The sequence below is a fragment of the Oryzias latipes genome, chromosome 3 (assembly GCF_053564925.1).
Source record: "Oryzias latipes strain Hd-rR chromosome 3, Olatipes_Hd-rR_3.1".
Taxonomy (NCBI): Eukaryota; Metazoa; Chordata; class Actinopteri; order Beloniformes; family Adrianichthyidae; genus Oryzias; species Oryzias latipes.
In genome coordinates, this window is record NC_136239.1 from 37,249,155 (window position 1) to 37,270,244 (window position 21,090).

At 40.1% G+C, this 21,090-nt stretch overlaps 1 protein-coding gene across 4 annotated transcripts in view; it reads left to right on the plus strand.

The window, feature by feature from the left end:
- The window catches only part of phkb (phosphorylase kinase, beta), a 107,569-nt gene that overhangs the window by 74,026 nt on the left and 12,453 nt on the right, over positions 1-21,090 (plus strand). For all 4 annotated transcript variants that reach the window (XM_020700795.3, XM_011494100.4, XM_078944680.1 and 1 more), the window contains 6 exons: positions 7,092-7,147; positions 9,135-9,228; positions 16,871-16,954; positions 17,574-17,678; positions 19,036-19,118; positions 20,859-20,949. In XM_020700795.3, coding sequence (XP_020556454.1) covers positions 7,092-7,147; positions 9,135-9,228; positions 16,871-16,954; positions 17,574-17,678; positions 19,036-19,118; positions 20,859-20,949 — 513 coding nt within the window. The remainder of the gene's footprint in view (positions 1-7,091; positions 7,148-9,134; positions 9,229-16,870; positions 16,955-17,573; positions 17,679-19,035; positions 19,119-20,858; positions 20,950-21,090) is intronic.

Consider the following 21,090-nt stretch of genomic DNA (forward strand, 5'->3'; position numbering starts at 1 on the left):
CTCCTCTCGTCGGCTCTCGCGATACTACAGCATCACGTGCTCCACAGAGTGCTCTCTCCTTTTTCAACTCTTTGGGAGTCTTTGAAAGGTTCCATTTCCTTTGCGATGCCTCTCCTGCGTGCGGTGCTCATCCAGCACCGCACGCCGGCAGAAATCTGACCTTCAAGCAGTAACGCATCTGAAGGCCCCCCCCCCACTTCAAGTTTAAGGGAAAGAAGTATTTATAGAGTCATAAGAGTGATAAATCAGTCAGTTTTTACATTAGTGTTAAGAGTCACGCTCCGATCACCTTTTGATCTATTCAAAAATTGATCTTTTAATCAATATTTAGCAGTTTTTATCCAAAATCCCCAAACCTGTGTCATTTTCTAGGACATAGTTTCTGCAGGGCGACAGGAGTTCATTAGAACTTCACCTCTGAGGTGTGGGTAGGTCTCTTGGTGGACCCCACTTCCTGTCACCCATCTGTTTACACGCAGTCCCTCTAGCTTACAGTATTTCGCGTCCCCAACTTAACATTTCAGGCACACCAAAAATGGCCCTTCGTCGCTCCCTACGGTCCTTGGGCCAGAACCTCCTTAACGTCTCAAGAACCTGGTTTAAAACTCGCGGAGGTCTTTCCAAGCATTAGCCCAGAGACTGGAAAAAAGCTTCTAAAGACATTTTTATTTAGATAAGCTTTTAGTTGATTTGACAAAAACCTGCCCTGTAATTGTTTTGAGTTGTTTCAGGGTTTTACTTATTTTCTTTTAATTAATTAATACATTTTAGGCATTTTAGTTGTTCATTGTTAAGTACTTTGTGAATTTCTCTGTTAAGAGTGCTACCTGATTGCAGATGCGGTTACTGTAAAGGTTAAAACGCGGTTTCTTTTATTTATTTTTTTTACCTATAATCAAGATTAAAAATCCTGCAGAACTGATGCCTTCACAAGGTTTCAGTAATCTTTCCTTCTTTTATTATTGGAGCTTCTGTCACGCAGTTTGAAGGAGCAGCCTTCCTCACATTTTACAAACCATCTCACTAATGCAAATGCGGTTTTAAAAGAAAGACTCCCAGCATCTTTGCGCTATCCTAACACTTTTGAATAAATAAGGAAAGAGAAGCAAACCTATGAAAACCCCCAACTTTTCATTCCACACCTGTCTGACCTGCAGACCTCCAGCTGTGCCCATCTTTCCATCTTTCTGCATGAAATGTTTCAGTTTAGCAGAGTTTTGACTTTTTTTGGGTTTTTTTTTTACTCTGAAACTCTGTTCTGAGTTTACCTGGCATGTAACTGACACACCTGAGTGAAAGCAAATTCTGAGGGAGTGAGACGAACAAAGAGAAGGAAAAGCAATGATGGAGAGAAAGAAAAGCAGAGAAGTATGAATATATATGAAGAAACAGCGAAGGATAAATAAACAGTCGGTGAATAAATTGTTTAGACAAGGACGGAAAGAGCAGAAGGTGGTAGATGGAGAGCAAAGGAAGGAACGGAGCAAGAATATGAAAGGTAGAATGAAAAGAGAGGAGGAAGAGATAAAGGTTAAAAAAAAGGAATCTGAAGTGTAAACAACTAAATGAAAACATGAATAATAGAGGAAAGAAAACAGGTCTAAGCAGAAAGAGTAACGATTTTTCCAGGACAAAAGATGGAACATTTGAACAAACAGCACAGAATGACGTGATCATTTAAGAACGGAGGAAGTGGCAAAAACAGACAAAATGGTGGAATTAAGGAGCAAAGACAAAGAGAGGCTGTTAAGGAGGAAAGAACAGAGAGGAAAAGCTCTCAGAGGTGCTCCCTGTCTTCTGTCACAACTCAGTGCTCATAATTTGGGGGGAAAAGTCAAATGAAGCAGAGCTGAATTTCATTTCTGTTCTGCAGGGACTCACGGTGACGTTCAAATGGATTTTCACTCTGTCGGCTTTTGCATTGCTGTAACTGGTGAGCTCCTGCTGGAAGCTGCTGCCAGGCTGTCCCGCAGAAGAACTGTTCCCACTGTGACCCGTTTTAAAATGGCTTTTAGCGGCTTTTTCCCTCCCCTCTTCATCTGTTGTGCTTTCATGCTCTCTGGTTTTTGGGTCGGAGGAAAGATTGTGCTGCTTCTCCTGTAATCTTCTTTATCCTACCTTCCTATTTCATCGTTTTACTTCAGAAATCCATTTCTGTACCTTTTGTATGCACATTTATTGAAAAAAAAATCTTTTAAAAAAATAGGGATTTAAGATTTTACCCATTTTTATAGGATTTGGATTGTGCTGGGACAAAAACGTAGGAATTTAACCCGTAACCAGGAGGGTCTTTGAGGCTGCAGATGCTCTGCACAAATGGTAAAAGGGGCTGAGAAAAACTGTGTTTTGTTTGTCTATTTTTCTTTTGCCAATAATGCAGTATTTATGCACATTTCGTTTACTTTTACGCTTTTTTCTGGTTTTGTCTCGTTGTGGGAAATGGCGCCCCCAAATGAGCCACTGCTTGAACTGCATGCTTTTTCAAGACTTAGATTTTACTGTGAAACCAAACCAACTCAAGATGAAGAAATTATCTGCCATTCTAGATACTTTTTTAGCTTTAAATCCATATTTCAGATACTTTTTGTCAGTTTTTATGCCAAAGGTGTGTTTCTGTAAATGTTTTTTCTTTTTAATAACATCAATTTTTTAAACTTGTTCTGTTCAGCAGCTGAGTAAACAGATAAGAGGTGAAGGCCTCTTGTGTCGGACAGATATTACTGTTACAATAGGAGGTTTTGAAGATTCTCACAGGAAGTGCATATTTGTATAAACTCCTTCTGTTTTAAAGGCTAAACTTTATATTATGTTTGCATACATTTCCATCTTTTCATTGAACAACGTCCATAACTGTGTCTGTCTTTTTCCTAGTTCAAATTAACGAGCTGATAGAAAAAAAAAAGATAAATGAGAGCATTGTGTGTTGGTTATACACTTTTTAGACTTTTTAATCTCTTTGCAACTTTTTTATTCTAAGTATATAGTTTTACAATCTTTCAGTTTTTTGAATCTCCAATATGCTTCTGCATTTGTGAACTATTACTCCTGGACTGCAAGGACCAGATAATTTTTGCAGTTTTTCTTTCTTATTGCCGCTTCGAGCCAAATTTTCACCCCGCCTCATACTCAAAAATTTACCAAAATTTGCACACACCCCACAACCCACCACCCAAAAAATGAAAAGAAAAAAAAAAACAAAAAGACATCAAGGCAGGAGACACCGTCGAAAAAACGATTGAGGCCAAAATCTTTTATGGAGTTAAAAAATATGCTATTTCAAAGTCAATAAAGGAAGCAAAAATCTACGTGTCAGGGATACTTAAAGGAAACTTCCATCAATATGGGATCTACTGCAGGCCATGTTGTGGCAAAGTGTGAAATTAGGGGATTTTCCCACAATATGGTAAAAGAAAACATTTGTGTGAGCGAAATTCAAAACATCAGGTTAAGTCAACAATCACAACCAAAATCTTATTGACCTTTGACCCTGGGAAGAGGCTGCCACCTGTACCAGCTACAACTTCAAATTCCTTCCTAGCTGTTGCTTTATAACAACTCCAGCATCATTGGGAAGCTACTGGGGGGAAAAAGTTTGCAAATGAAGTCAGTAGATTTTGAACAGCAGTCGTGTGGCGAACTCGCAAAAGTGGCTAAAAGTGTTGCTCGCACATTTTTACCAGAACATTGTGAAAATTGAATCCACGAATTCTTGGCTTAACCTAAACGAACCGCTATGATACCCAAAATAATAGGAATAAGGGCGTGGTTCACAGAAAATCTTTGTTTCCATTTGACCAAAAGATACATTTATACCAATTTTGCCAATTTATACCAACCCTCATTCCAAGGAGACTCGAAATAAAATGGTTACTATGGAGATGCAACCAACAGAAAAGCTGCCATTTTGGGTGGAAAAATAGAAGAAGTGATTTTTTCATGATTTTGTCTTGTGCAAGTCTGACTAGGGTTGCAGGGGCAGCAGGTGAGAGTGAGGGGTATCTAGTAGCCGGTAAGGGTAGTTCAAAGGGTGTAGCAGGAACAGGTAACACCTTCGGGCCATATGACGCCGCTCATTGATTACATTTATATTTGCTCTTCATCATCTCAACTTTTGTCACCTCTTGCCTTCCATGCATTCCATGCGTTTGTAGAGACACATCACTCATATTTAAGGAGACTTAAAGAAACAGGAATTTCATTTTAGTTTGGTCACCTAGCAAGAGTTAGCCGGCAAATCCTTGATCTTCATCTCCTTCACTCTTTTTTTTCCCGTTTTGGTTCTTCTCAGGTAGATTGATGGAAATGAGGAGGTTGGAGAAAACAATCCCTCATTTTTCCGCCTGTGTGCTGCTGGCTGACTCCTAGCATCTGTACATGCCTGGGTTTGTGTCCATGTGTTTGCATGGACACTCACACACACAGACAGTGAGATGAAAGGCTGCTGTTGTGTGACTCACGAGCTGCTGCCTGAACACTCTGTGCAGAAGTCTGATGGTGATCGGCGCTGCTTGCAGTTCATGGACACGCATGCAGACGTGAATGGAAGCGCTGAAAAGAGATAGATGAAAGGAGTGCTCTTTAGTGTTCACAACGCAGCCAGCATCAGGAGGCGCAAAAATCAGTAGCAGATGAAAATAGAAACCTAACCTGCAATAAAGTAAAGTAAATTATTTATAAACCTACTTTTAAGGCCGTGTCACACAGCCACGACATACATTTTGTACGTTTTTTGGTCTTTGGTGATACATGTGTGATATGCGAAATTCAAAAGGGTTTCTTGCGTTCATCATTCGTCGATGTGCACACCTGTGTTTCACCTGATGGATCTTTACGTGAATCCGTGTTTTAGTTGTTCCAAAGTTTTGGTCAGTTGAGAATTATGCAGTTTATGCATATTTTATGGAGCTTACACGCACTTATTATCTAAATCATACGCAATTGTGTGTCATTTTTGCTAGATGCAAAAGCAAATTTGTGGCTTTCCGTGAGCGTTCTACGTATGTCTAACTGACTTTTCACACGTAACCGATGTATAACTTTAATGTCGCATATACAGCGTGCATATATCACGCTCAAATTGCGTAATTTACCGGCGGCGACCTTTGGACCAGATTTGGCTTTTACGTTGACTTGCGTGATTTATTCGTACTTCTTCCGTGGATTTACCGTGGTTCATTTGTAAATATCTGTACAAATTTCAAAGAAAGACCGCAACTTTTCACATTTTCTACACATATATTCACATATGACAAATTGCCATCCGAGCAATGTGTGCAAAATGTACGTGGTGGCTGCGTGACACGGCCTTTAGGAAAAAATAATCTCCTGTTTCTGACAATTTCTACACAAAATCCCTGAAATATACTAATTATGACTTGGTTATTGGATTTACAACCAACAAAAGAACCTGCACGCCACTCAGGCCTAGTTTTTTATTTCAGTTCCTTCAATAATCCCCTGGAGAATCTCAAAAAGGGGAAAGGAGCGTATGCCTGGCACAAACCATTAGTAAACCTGGCCTGAGCTGTCTTCCTGTATAATAGATGTAGCACAGTTGAGATCTAAAAAGTAATGCTTTCTCCAAGCTTCACCTAAGTCTGGATTATTAAAAATAATTGCACTCTGTAGTTAAAGTGTCATTGTGTTGAATTAAACTGATTATTGGTTATAAATTATTTGGAAGATTTTAGCTTTTTAATACGAAACTGAGGAGGAAATCTTTTTTTATATTATTTTCCATTCTTTTCTCCAAGCGTCTCCACATCATCATCATCATCAGTCTTGAATTTTTTTTTTTTATTTGAAACTTCTGATGTTTTGTCATACAAGGAAGAGTGAACCAAGTTTTTATTGCAGGGTTCTTGTCTACAAAAAGACCTGCAGGAAACCGCCGCAGTCACATCGATACGCAGTCATTCCTTCAAACCTATAATAACAGCAATAATAATCATAATTAAAGCTGCAAGTAGCGTTGAAATACTCGACTACAACACTTAATGCCTGTTTCTAATGTGTCAGGCTAATGGTTGCATCCATAACATTTGACTTTCTGTCCACCTATATCACATAGTATTTTATAAAAAACAAGGGAAAAAAACACTTTTCTCCCATTAAAATCTAAAATATAAAAAGTTTTCTGTCATACATAGATAAAAACTGTATTCTGTTTGGGGCTATGACACATGTTTAGGTTGCTTCTGTAAAAGATTCAGCTCAAGACGACTTGGTCATTCGAGAGCTGACCTTTGGGAAGAGATTGACCTTTGTGCCCTCTAGAAATACCTTTTTCTATACAAGAATGTAAAGGGATGAGCTTATATGAAACATTACATTTAATACATGATGTTTTTTTCTGTTAAAGTAAACTTTCACCTTTTGTCTAGCTGGTGTTTATACTTGTCACACCCACATTATTCTTAACATTATATCACTAATGGACGTGTTCGCTGTAATAAATGGAGAATAAGTATTAAAAAATGGAATGTCTTTGTTCATAACGATAAATCAATTTATGATCCTGCAACCTCGTGTTTTTTGTTTTTTTTTATTCCATATGAGCGATAATAAAAGCCTTGCAGTAACTATTTCAGTAACTATTGCTAACCTAGTTAAAGGGTCATCGGTTGCTTAAGCTGTCAAAGGTACAAAGCTTCAAGCCTCTAGAGAAAGTTGACAGAAGTCCAAGGACATAAAACGAGTGAGTTTCTGCTGTAGTGTCTCACTTTGACTCAGGGTGGCGCCCTCTCCGTCGTTGGGCTTTTGCATAGACGTAATGTCTTCGCTTTCACAACTTGCTTGGTTGGGAGATGATCATTTCTACGTCCACATTTTAAAAAATATGGCTGCTTGGGTTAATTTGTGATAAAAATACTTCATAAATAAAGCATATGCCAATTTCGTCTGTGCCAAGAAATTGAAGAACAGGGACCCTGTAAAGCCATGGGCATGACCTTTGCCCTCATTGCACAGGCTTAGGGCCATAATGATGGATGTAAAAACTACATGTCAGTGTATGTTGAGCAGATTTCTGTTGCAGAACGGGGCCGCATGCCGGTCCTCGTGTTCACCTCCCTCTGCTCTCTGATTCACAGGGTCCCATAGAGAATGATGTTGTGATCCACGTCTCCCTGATTGCTGAGAGCCAGAGGTAAGTGTGTGTGTGTGTGTGCACATGTGTGTTGTTGTGTCGCACACCATAAAAAGAGGTGATTTTCTGCTCCTCTCTCTGCTTCAGCTCTCTCAGCCCTGTAATTGTGGTTATCTCAGCCTGACCTCTGCATTCTCTGTCTGCCCACTGGGGCCTTTCAGTTAGCATGCATGCTTTTATAGCGGGTGGGGTGGGGGGAAAGGGGGGGGGGGTAGGTGTTAAAGGGAAGTTTGTCGACCTGTAACTTTCACACAATCTGCTGGTTATGTCCTCGTTAGGATTCCTGCTTCATCCTCTTCATCTTCCTTCTGTTTTTACTTTTGACACCACCGCAGCAAAAATCGCTAACAAATATAAGAAAAAAACTAAAAAATTTATAAATCTAGAGTGGAAATTACCTGTTTCCAGCTCTGTGATAGGATAAAGGATTATCCTTCTGCATTTAGTGGAAAAATGGCAGCTGAAGGTTTTGACTCAGTTGGATGATTTAAAAAGACTTTCAGCTACAGAATGTGTAGAAACCTACGTTTGTAACGTATTTCTAAAAACTGTCATCCATGTAGGATTTTTCATGGTACTCTGTTTACATTGTTTAAATCAATGGATATTTTGAGTCATTAAGCTTAATTTTAATATCTTGTTTACAACCCTGTCATTTAGCAAAAAAAAAAAATTAGTTAATTATATAATATTTTAATTGCAGCGTTTCAATTCTTTTTTTTTAATTATTTGTCATTACATCTAAAGCAGTCATGGATGTTGTTAATGAAATGACAAAACGCAGAATGGGAGTTGAGCAAATCCACATCCAATCTTTTTACTCGCCACATCATCCCTAAACCTTTTGCTTTAGGAAAGTTAAAAATGTCCGCAGCATTTGGAAATGAACTTCCTGTCACCTTTTACTGCTTGTCTGCATTGTTGTTGGACATCCTAAGAAGCCTTCATGGTGCAGAAAATCTCTACAGATGTTCTGGAAACCTTTCAGAAGATCATGTAAACACTGAGCAGATGCTGGTCTAACTAGAAGAAGCTGCATATCCAGAAGGGAATGCAGGGTTGAATGCTATATTGCTGAATGAAAATTAAAATTAAAGGGTAATAATTGGCAAAAATAAATAAATGATCAAAGTTGACTATAAATAAAGTGAAAATAGCACAATAACAAAAAAATATTTTTGTGACAAATGTCAGAGCCGTGTATCGAACCAGCGAACTTCTGCACCAAGGATCCACCGTGTATTTCAATGAAGGCAAAAATCCTGGAATATTTTGAAAGTTCAAGGATTTAAAGGACAAAAAGTCATAGGTGGAATAAGCTGAAAGAGTTGAACATTTTAATTGTTGAATGATTAAAATAGCGGAAAAATTGTTGAAGGAGTTTAAGTGGCAAAAAATGACACCCAGCAGGCAATATGAGGACAAATCCCAAATCTGCCCCCAAATTTATGACCTTAAAAAGATATTGTCCACAGATTTAAATAGTCTTCAAGACATTATCTAGATTGTCTGTCCAATTGATACCACTCCTGGTGTGATCTTAGTATCTCTGCTGTTGTGCTACAATTAACATTTTCTGCTGCATTCTTGACTGATTCTTAAGATTTGTAGAAAATACAGAGAAATTCCAGACCAGATCTTTGATTTTCATAAGCATCCCAGGAATTTGCTGCAACGTTCAATACAAATCACTCAGATGTCTGCAGGAATTTGACCTTTTCTCACTTTGCTCCATTAATTTAAAAAAATCGGTCGCCAAATTAGAATTCGTTTTACAATTCTGTTTCTATCCCAACAGACGAGCTTGATTGTCAGAGACCGAAAACTTGAATCAAGAACATATTTAGACTGAATGCAATGTGACGGCTCTCGCATTATATCATTCCACTATGTTGACCTTCCATCTGCTCAATGCTGTGTGTCCAAAGTGTGGCAGCAGGATGAACATAACCTTCATGTGGACTCGTCATCTTCTCTTTGTTTGTAGACTTCAAGTCTTTTTGAACACCTACGGCATTCAAACCCAAACGCCTCAGCAGGTGGAGCCAATCCAGATCTGGCCCCAGAAGGAACTGGTCAAGGTAACCAAACAAACTCAACATTTCGTAGGAATTCTCTGACATGCAAATGGGTTTCACCAGTGTTTGATGGGAACTCCACCAAGGGCAGACATTTCTTTGTGTATGATCAACTGCAGTAACCTGTTGCTTGATGTTTCTGAAGCCTTACTCCCAACTGCTCTTATGATACGGATACGGGCAAACCTGTATGCGGCACACAGGTGGCCCTGCAACAAAATATCAATCAGTCCGTCAGCTCAATGTGCTTTACAATTAAAAACAGACAACAAAAATAAAACCAAACCACCCCTTTTCCCCAATGTATACAGGCACAAAGATATGATTCCTAACCTTAAAAGAGACGTACGGCTTGGCTCGGCTTTGAGGAAACAATATACTGACAATCTTTTATACTGGGAGCGGCTCAGCCACAGAACATCACCACAGCGCCCTCCCACGCCGGACAGCAACAGGGCCCACTCCACAGCCGTGAGGCTGTGATGTTGGACTGTAGCCGCCCCAGCAAGGGCGAGCACCGCTGCCACAACCCCAGACCAAGCTGGCAAGCCCTGGTACAAAAAATCATAGACGGCTCGATGAAGCTGTAGACCAAAAATGATTGTGCACATTTCATTCTACTGGCATGCTGTGGGCAACAGGTCATAGCGAACACGTGTACAACATGTAAGGGTAAAGTAGGTGAGATGCAGACATGTTGTACAGATTTTTCATTTCTTCAGCCCCCTTAAATCCTGCAAATTGCACAATAGACCCATTAGTGTCGTTCATGTAATAAGTGTGTGCTTTTGTGTGCACTCTTAGATATTAGGAAGGTAGACATCAGTGTTGTTTTTGTGGACATCCTACGTGGCTTTATGTGTCACCTGCACACCACATGAGTGCAGCGTTCACACACTAAAGTAAAGAGACACTTCTCACAGCTTACTAACGACCAGAGTGCGGCATAAAGAGCACTGTACATCACCGTCAGGCCTTACAACTACTTCTCGATACACTTACCACGGCAATGGTACGTTCCATTTTCGTGGCGTCTCTTCAGGTGGCCGTATGAGCCTTAAGGGGCCACATCTGTGCTTTGCTTAAGATTTGGCCGATCCACGCTAGGACGATCCACGGGCCGGTCAACTCAAAAACCCACAGAAAGTTGTCCCCCAGCAGCATAGCCATTATACGGTTTCAGCTCCTCTTCTATAAATATTATTCTAATCTATATATTGACCAAGATAATTTATAGGTTATGAATATCATTACGTGTCGTGGATGGACGAAAAACGATAAGACAAAAATACTGAAACATTTAGAATATCTTCAATTATAGTATCACTACAGCATGAATACCCATTTTAAGTTGCCCAAATTTCATAAAATTACTACAATCTCCTTGAAGTTACACTTTAGTCGATTACATTACATTTTAAAAAATCCTCTTGCAAAGTACACAGTCACTTTACTTCTTTACCCCAGTGTGGAATCACTTTTATGAACGTAAGGGGCCACGTCAATAAAAACATTAAATGTCATTACATCTATCAATATCCACTCAGACTGTGGTTCAGTCAGTCCATTTGCTTATCAGAGCAGCGTGTCTTTCCCTCAAACTGCCTCTTGATTGTCTCATCAGTCACTGTGGGGCTGCACGCAGGTGGAGGTGACTGATTAGCTGAAGAGTGATTGCTCACATTAAGTGATCAGCATAATTCCAGGGGATCTAGTGGTTTTAAAAAAAAGGGAATTAAGAAGGGAAAAGTTAAACAAATAAAGATCTTAGAATTGCTTGAAAGGATGTCGATTGAGTGGAAATGGAAACCTCTTGCTAATGAGGCATTCGTATGGTCATCAGTGTGATGCAGCGTTGCCTCACGTCCATCATGGCTGTCAAATCCACGTCCCGCCTGTGGAAAACGTCCTTCATTGTTTGAAGTTTTGCATCTCAGTGTCGTCTTCTCCTCAGCCTGTTATTTATCTGTCATAGTTGTAACATGGCAGCTCTTCTCCACACCTCCTCCCATAAGCATCCATTTTGCTGTCATTTCTTCCCTTTGAGCTCCTTTTTTTCTGCTTCCTGTTTCCCGTCTGATGGTCCGTCCCATTTGCCTCTGTAACCCCGAAACTCCCCTCTCGGCGTGCATCCTGCCCAGCCCCCTTAACGTCTAATACACCAAACATCTCAATGCTTCACGTCCATCACCTGCCTCTGCGCTGTCATACCTGTCCGTCTCCCCCTCTGCCTCCCTCAGCCATATGCCGCTCAGTCTCCCACATGGAAATTCAATTGTGAGTCAGAGCGAGCGCCATGCTGAATATTTATGATGAAGCTTAGACATCTTCCTTCTCCACAAAATTTGTTTATCGCGGGGTTAGCACCACCGCCTCAATGCTGCAGGCTGTATCTGCCTAACTCACCTGTTCTGAAATTGACAGCCGCCCTCTGATAATGGGGGAAACATCAATTACCCGTGTTATCTTGCTTCGAGGCCTACCAGCTTTTTATTTTTTTAAACAGTCATCCTTTTTAACCCATAAAAATATGTTTAATAGAAGAGAGGATGTTTCTTCTACAGGCAATGCTGATTGGACGATTAATGCTCTTAAACATACAAATGTATATCATTTATTTTGATTTATTCTGCTATTTCATTTCATTTATTTTCACAGAAAAAATCTGTCCTTTTCTCAAAGCGAATGTGTACGGGTCAAACTGACCCAGACACCAGAAATGGTGTTTATAATTTAATGATTGTCTGTGTTATTGCTGTGAGTTCTCTTTCTGAAGAGGGTCTTGCATTTTGCCTGCCGTCCACAGTTGATTTTTTTTCTTAATCTGTGTTGCCTGGATAATTAAAGGTTAAATAAAGTGAAACACATAAATGTTTCTATGATTAATATAATTAATAAACTCTACTAAATGATCAAAGAGGTGTCTTGTAATGTCCCCCAGTAGTAGTAAGGTGACACAACAGCATCTTATTTATAAATGGGATTTTATTTTGAAGGGACATTTTTTCTTAAAATAAGGGGTATGCTGGAAAAAAAAGACCAAAAGGTTAAGAAACTAATCATGTCATAGAAAAGGAATCCCAATGAGATTACAGAGAGATGTAAAAAATATGTGGATGATAATTATTGTGTTAAAGTATATTAGTAATTTAAGATGAGGTTTAAAACTAAGCAGGTGACATAAGGCATGGTAACAGAAAGCCAACACAGGAGGAAGGCTCATTTACTGTACAAAACATCCACGACAAGATGTAAACCAGTCAGATACATTTACTAATTGGATCATTTGGCAGTCTGATTTTTTTTTTGATGTTTTCTCTGGTTCACGAGTGGCTTGACGCGAACAATGCAACCACTGAAAGCCTCGTCTAGCATTCGTTTGTGGCTCAGTCCTCTCCTCGTGACCATCTTCTCAAGGATGCAGCTATCCCTGATGCTGGAGCACCTCTTTTGTCTCTTCTTCCACTTCAGGTGCTGTTTTCCAGGCGAACAAGCAGCTTGTTTTAGCATTGACCTTCTGGAACTTTCCCTCCTCGTGAAGGGTGTAGACGTGTCACTTCTTGACCCAGACGAAGGCTCCTGAAACCAATGCAGGTGTTTCGAGCTCATTGACTGAGCAGATGTTTAGAGGGAGGAGCAATAGCTCCCATTTGACTAAACCTCCCATCCTGAGGGAGAGGCAGAACTTAGCCCCCTCATGAAAGAGGCTACCCCCAGCTGATGACTACAGGTGGAGGAGTGTTGAGACATGAAGACTCATCCTTTGACACTCCTTTCTCCTCGGTACAACAGAGCCAACAAGCTGCACACCTTGATCCATATTTTGCCCTCATGCAACACCTTTTTCCTATACTTTTACAATTTGATTACAACGCACGGTGGCACGGTTAGCGCTCTCGCCTCACAGCAAGAAGGCATTCAAGTCCCGGCTGGAGGACCTTTCTGTGTGGAGTTTGCATGTTCTACCCGTGCATGCGAGGGACTCCGGCTTCCTCCCACCATCCAAAAACACAAGTGAATTGGTTACTCTAAATTGTCCATAGGTGTGACTGTGAGTGTGCATGAACGTCTGATTTGTTGCCCTGCGACAGGCTGACCAGAATGACCCCTGCCCTCACCCACCAGTGACCGGGATAGGCTGTGACCCCGGATGGGACACAGGGCCTTACATTCCCGATCTATTCTACTTGATGTAGCCAACAAGGTCACGTCACCAGCAGAGAGGGTCTGAGGACAGCCCTGCTGTTGCGGCAGAGCTCTTTAACTCTTTAGCGACCTTGTTCCTGTTACAGGGTTGCATGGGAGTACATCCCATGAGAGGTCAACAGTATCCTCTCCACTCTACAGCATTTTGGAAAACCACAGTTTTACCACACTGAAGAGCTTTAAAACTAATTTCGTAAAACCTCTCGTTTGGTGCGACAGCTTTTTACCGATGCCCCTACCAAGCTGTCTGCCAAATGCTAACTGATGCCTCTATCCTCTGAGGTTAGTTTGGGTTTTGATGTAATTTCCCTGACAGTGTCAGTATAAAAGGTGAGATTGAGCTTTTACATTGATGATCAGTTGACTTTTAAAGAGCTTTGATGGTACAATTCCATTTGAACGCAACTTTAAAACAGTCTAAATCCTTATTCTTCCACCATTAGCTTGAATTGAATGCACTATTTGACAGATATGGATGTAAAATACAAGCTAAAATAGAATCGAATAGTGTTCTTGTTTATAGCAACTTTGAAAAATGTGTGTGTTTGTTTTTTTATTTAATGAAAAAATAAATGTTCATAAACAGTTTCTCAGTAAAAAGTATTTTCTCGACTCCTTTCTCATGAAGGGTCAAAAACAGCTTTGAATGTGATTTTCTATTATTATTTTTGCTACCTGTCAGAGCCGCTCCGTGGGCTTTGGTCAGTAGAAATGTGGGGGGGATGAAAGGTTGCTTTCATGGGCTTCTGGCTGGTTCATTCATTGTTATTCTGCACACAGAAAGGATTGATGCAAAGGTCCTTCCAGCCCTCCTCCAGCTTCACTCTGAAGACAGTTCATCACAAAGTCGCCCACTTCTTAATTGGGGATTTTAGATAACTGATCATCATCTGTGTCAAAAACCTCATTTGTTTTGTTCGTGTCTTAGTTTCTGCTGTAACGTTGAGCTGTTGTGGTCCCTCGAAGCTGTGGAGAGGTGCTCGTCTGTAGCAGAGCTCCCTCCTTTGGCTGCTCTGTGTATTGCACTTTGTAATGAAAGAATAGAGGACATAAAAAAACAGTTTTTTCATGCTACTTTTTAACCACATTTAGACTTTTTAGGTTTTTCTCAAAGAAAACACTTCTTTGCATAAAACTATTTATTCTATTAATTTGCATACTTCTGATTCTTCAGGTTTGATTGTTTTCAACCACGGGCTATGCAGCTAGGAAGAGTCAGTGGTTTGACTTGCACAAACAGCAGAGATCTGCTTTAGGGATGAAGAGGATGGTCTTACAGTAAGAACAAAACAGATAAAATAAAGAAAAAAAGTGTTACTGATGGTAAACACCAATAAGTGTGGATTCCTTAGTTTAAATAGAAAATAAGTATAAAATACAGACATAATAACCATTATTATTGATATTTTTGGTATATTCTATGTCATTCGTCTGATTTGTATACTGTAGGTAAAATCTACTTGAAGCTTAGGGATTGAAGCTTTTGTAGTTTACTCTAGGGGGAAGTTGAAAAGGAAAAAGAAAGCGCTGAAGTGTGAAGGTGAACGTTTCCAGGCTTCTTGGAAACTGAACGATCTGGTTCTTCAGCGTGTCTCAGATAAACTCTCAAGCAAAGATGGAGCAAAGACAGATTATGTCCTGAACAAAGTGCCAGTCCATCGCATACGGAAAAAAATATGCTAATTAGCTGTTTGTTTGTTGTTTTGCAAGAATAATATCTCCAAGGAGTCGCAATTGAATTTCTGAATTGACAGTATTTTCTAAATGTTTTCACACTTTCGCTGGAAGTGAGTTGAAACTGGTTTGATATGCAACATGAAATCTCAAAAGCATTTTTTTTTATTGTTAGCATCAAGACCTTGAGGACGCTGGAGCTTTTTAGGCTTCAGTTTCAGGCCAGTAACATTAAACCTTCAGCACTGCAATTGATCTTAGCTTAGCTTTATGATGTTGAAGTGGCTGCATGATCTTTGTCAGCACCTGTCAATAGGAAGTTAGCTTTTCTGCTCAAATACTGAAGCTAAACATCCATTTAAACTTTTTTTTAAATGGACTCCTCTTTATCTGGTATATGAACGCATTAACTCTTGACTAAAAAATATAATAAAAATACAAAGCATCTGAAGCTTTTCATTAAGGAAAGTTTACATACTGCAAAAAGTTACCGCTTAAAGACTCATTCTAAATAATTGTGTTCTTTGTGTTCTTGTGGCATTTTTCTAACGATGGAGGACATACGTAAAGAAATTTCAGCTTCAGATTTAGTTTCTTCACTCAAATCGTTGTGAATCAGGAGCAGACAGAAAAATGCCATTTGACAAAAACTATATTTGTTACGAAGAAGATACGCTGGGAGGTCCACAAGCTCAGCCTTGCGGGGAGGAGATGGGCGGGCGGGCGGGGTCGCACCTCGCCAACAGTCCCGCCCATAACCCAGAAGTGAATTTCTAATGAACTCCTGCTGCTCTGCAGAAACTGTCATAGAATACAACACTGGTTTTTTTTGTTTTTTTTCTATCTTTGCCATAAACGGCATAATCGTTTAAAGTTTAAAAGATGATCAGAGTGGGATTTAAATGAGCAACCTTTCAGGCAGACCACTCTAGGGGAGTACACGGTTACTCCCCTAGGGCGGTTCAGTTAATCAGCTCACCTGTTCAGCGTCCTATTTAAGTCCAGGTGTGTAGTTGTTCATTCTCTTCCTTTACTGCGAGCGCTGCGTTCGTCCCCCCCCCCAGCTTCCACCTGTGAGCTCCGCTATTACCCAAAAGTTTTATGGAAATCTTATCTCATGGAATTCTACGGAGCATTATGCCAAACGAAAAGAATGTGAATGCCAAAACTAAAATGTAAAAATAAATATTTTTACTGCATGAGTTGTCTGACTGAAATTAAAGATATTGAAAAAGTTTGAGCAAGTTAATAGAGAAAGGAAAAAGTAATCCAAAAGCCAGTGAAATCTACCTTTTTTTACCTGTTTGCATGGAAGAGCAGTTTTACCAATGTATTTATTTAAGTACTTACTCTACAAGCAGGAACACAATATTCTTCATGTAAAAGTATCAGAGTTTGTGGTGTTTCTTATGTATTGTTGTGATGATTGTGGGGTGTTTTTTGGCCTCTGCAGCGTTTTTTTGCTCCCGGGCGATACTTTGATCATTGCTGCGTCTCCTGTCTTTACGCAGAGCGAGTGTCAGTCGCTGCTTCAGCCGTATGGATGAGATTTCATTGTGAGAGGTGACAGCTCACGACAGACGGGCAGTGACCGTTGTAAAAATGAAATGCGTCGTTTGACATTTCACATCAATCCGGCTTAAGCAACAGGGGCTCGCAGGGGAAAAAAATAAATAAATAGCCCACTGTTTTCTCTGAAAGCCCATCTGGATGATGTGATGTTTACTAAGCAGGTGTTTGGTTGGTTTTTTGCTTCTTTCTGCAGGCGTACCGCTTCCTCGCCGTCAACAAAAAGCTGGGGCTGAGTGGGCGTCCAGAGAGGCCGGTGGGATGCATCGGGACCTGCAAGGTATTTGAGTTTCTAAACATCCGCCCACGTACGTGCACCGCCAGATTAAAAATACATACTGTAGTCTCTGCTAGAACAGGCCATAAGTGAGGACAAACACAACCCCCAACAAATCAATGTTCCATGGAATTCTCAGAAACAGAAATAGTCAGTTGCTGTGCTTTTCCTCCTCCTCCTCCTCCTCCTCAGACCAGCCGTTCGCATCAAACACATGTTGCGTTTATTGCAGGAGTTGATTGTGTGAAGTCTGACATCGTGACATTTGCTGTGTGCTACTGTAACATCAGAAGGTCACGGCAAAGCCAAGCAGGTTGAGCCGCAGCAGCGAATGAATCCTGGCTCCCAACACACTGCTGAGACAATATTTTAATGGAACATTTATGGGGAAGACGGCGTTCTGCCAGGGGACATTATCGTCATCAGTTCAGCCGCAGAGTGCACGTCCTTTATACGGTGTGTTTGTGAGGGTGTGAGAAGTGTTGGGGAGTTGGCTCCTGAGCTCCCTTTCCATCCCAAAGATGGATGGATCGTTTTATTTGCTGCCCACAATAATGTATTCTTAGCTATTTGTGAGCCATCTGTCGTCTAATGCAGGGATTTGCGTTTTTCTCCCCTCTAGATTTATCGCATCCTCGGGAAGACGGTTGTCTGCTACCCAATAGTGTTTGATCTAAGTGACTTTTACCTTTCCCAAGATGTCATGCTGCTGATTGATGATATTAAGGTGAGTGGAGGTAACAGAGCTGTGTTTTAGGATAAAACTCAGATAAATAGCACATATATGTTCTGGACGTTGGTCTCTAAGCGTCTGTATTAAAAGAAAACACATGCTTTTTAAAGCTTTATGTAAATTCAACATTTCCAGTTCTCAAAATATTGAATAATTTTTGTGACATTTCAATTCGATTTCCTTAAAATTGTTACATCATCAAATTTAAAAAAAACATGACCTGCATTAAACATTGCAGAGAACATTACACACTTTTAAGCACTGGTTTTCTTGCTTGTCTTAAACTTTTTCATTTTTGCACAGTTATTTAGCTTATGTTTAGATTTCTTCAGGCTTTATTTCGGTGTTTTTTTTTTTTTTTACATCTATCTTGATTATAGAGCAATCTGCAGAGTTAAATTCAGCAATTAAGGTATTTTTAGGTGGATTTTAATTTTTTTTAATCAAATTCTTGTTATTCTTTAGTTAAAACCCTTCCTGCAGTTTCTGTATTATTCTTTTTTTTCAGCTAGTTTAACATTGGCAAAGGATAAAAAGCCCTTTTACTGTAATTTCAATGCACATCAATTTTAAAAAGCGTTTTTTAGATTAAAAATAAATGTGCTTTTATTTGTTGTTTTTTTGTCTTACATATTTTAGTTAAGTTTGCATTTTTAACATGATCATGAATTTCAAAGTTTAGCAGGTAGTTAAAGATGTTTAGCTTAGTTTAAAACTTTTACTCTTCTGTTGATGCTGATGATGCATTTCCATTCATTTAACCATTTGACCTCAAATTTAAATAACTTCATTTTAATAAACCCACTCAATTCTCTTTTTTTCCATTATTTTTTGCAAACCCCATTTTTTTAAACTGATCTTAGACTTTTAAATGGATTCATTATTGTATTCTTGTTAAGATAAAACATTTTTCATGTGTTTAATCAAAATTTTATCAATGAAATGAATTAATTGTTCTGTATGTTTAGCCTCTTTTCAGCTGTTTTGAACGTTTCTGTGCGATTTAAACGCAAGGTTTTGAGCAGAGTTCAGCATCATGTAGATATTTTTATTTAACTTCATTCATCAGCTTATCGGTGACCCCTTTTTTTTTTTAAAAACAAAACAAACTTTTACATATTTTGAGTGTCCAAACCAACTGATGGGGTTTTACTTTGTGTTTTTGGTGATTCTGATAAAAGTTAAAATCCCAACACCTTCACCGTTCCAACCAAATGTCAAAGAGATAAGAGATAAACGGATGAAACAGAAATTGTGTGACTGCGACCTTGAACAGAGGTCCCTGTGCTCTCCTGATGTCTCCCTTCCTTTTAAGCCAACCCCCTAACACAGTTTGACATCTTGTGTGCAGAACGCCTTGCAGTTCATCAAGCAGTGCTGGAAGATGCAGGGACGGCCCCTCTTCCTGGTCCTCATCCGCGAGGATAATATCAAGTAATCTTCTCACATTCATTGGATGTTACTGTTTGCTTCCCTCCCAAACTAGTGTCAAAGTCGTCCATCTTCTCTGTAAACACCCGTCTCTGGGTCTCACGCCAGCTTTTCCGTCTTCTCTTCTGTCTCTTTCTTCCAGTGCGTCCCATTAATCTTTATGACATAAAGGTGCTACTGTATTTACTTGCTGATTGGGTGATAATGTTTCTCATTTGTATCACTATAGCGTGGCCGGTGGGCTCATTACAGCCATATTGACCATTACCCAGGGAGCCGTGTGTTAAATGTGTTACAAACAGCATCTGGAAGGAAGCACTGAGATCCAAGCGGCTCAATAGTCATTAGTCTGCCACTGATCAGCACCTCAGTGTGTGACAGCAGACTACCCGCCCATCAGCTCTGCTCATGTGTTAATACCATTGACTGTATACGAGAACTGGACTGGGTGACGCAAACAGGAAGTACCTGCTGGTTCCAAGAAGCCAAAATCCCAGAGACATCTATAGAGAAACAAACAGCTGTTGCTCAGTCATTCTATTGGTCAGAGTAACCATTCTTGCTCTGATTTTTATTTTATTTTTACATGCCCTCGCTACCTATTTTTGATCATATTTTGATTTTCTGTATTGCAAGTTATTCAAGTTATAAACTGACCAATCAGATGCCTCGATAAACGTACGTGGTCTAGCGTCAAACGTTTGAAACGTTTGATTGACAGATTCTGCCTCAGACCAACCTGGACCAATCATTGCGTGCTGACGTTGTCTGGCTCCAACCTTTGACTATCTGAGAACTGGACCAAGTGAGTGGGATGTCACCCACGGTTTGCTTCTAACTCAGTTAATTAAGGTGCCATTTTTTTTCTGTGGAGCAGTGGTTAGCGCTCCAGCTGGAATCTTTCTGTGTGGAGTTTGTACGTTCTCCCGGGGACTCCGGCTTCCTCCCAAAGTCCAAAAGCATGCTTCATAGGTTAACCAAGGACCTCTAAATTGTCCCTAGGTGTGAATGTGTGTGTGCACGGGTGCGTGATTGCGGCCCTGCACCAGACTGCCGAGACCCCTTAAGGGAAAAACGAGTTCTGAAAATGAATGGATGAATGAATGTATGGATGGATGGATGGATGTCACCATGTTGGAGCCAGATAAGTCAGTCAGCAGTGACTAGTCCGACTCAGTCTGAGTCAACATTTCTATGGCAAACCGCTCTCACCAATCAGGAGTGAGCTTTTTGGAAGTCCACACTCCAAGCGGTCTTGGGAGAATCTGCCCCACATCAAGCGTTTCGAACACTCAATGTGAGACCACATACTTTTATCGTGGCATCTGATTGGCCAGTTTATAGTTTGAATAACTTGTAATTTTAAAAAATGGTTAATCTGACCAATAGAATGACTGAGTAACAGATGTTCATTTCTCAATTGAAGTCTATGGGATTTCTGCTTCTTGGAACCAGCAGGTACATCCTGTTTGGGGTAGGGGTCACTCAGTCCAGTTCACATATACAGTCAATGGCTCCAACAAGGCAGTTTCCGTATTGTAAACAAATGGAATTGAATTCATTTCAATTCAATCCTCAATTTCAATTTGGTCAGACCTGGAAGTAAGCCATTTTTATGGGTGACATGACACTCACTCGCTCCAGGTCTCATATACAGTCAATGGTTAATGCACGTGTTTGGAAGTTGGGACGGTAACCACTGAAGATGGAGGAGAAAACCTGTCAAAACTCTGTCGTCTTCAGAGGGAGCCGCTTCAACCCAGTGCTGGACATGCTGGCCTCCTTCAGGAAAGGCTTCATCGGAGGGGTCAAAGTTCACGTGGACAGACTTCAGGTTTGTCATTGCAAATGTGTGTGGGAGTTCAGGAACTGCTTTGCTGTTGGGTTTTCCAACAGAATATTATTAATCCAAACACAAAATCCACTAAGATATAGTTTAATATCGTTATTTTTGTGTAAATTCCAAAATGACAAA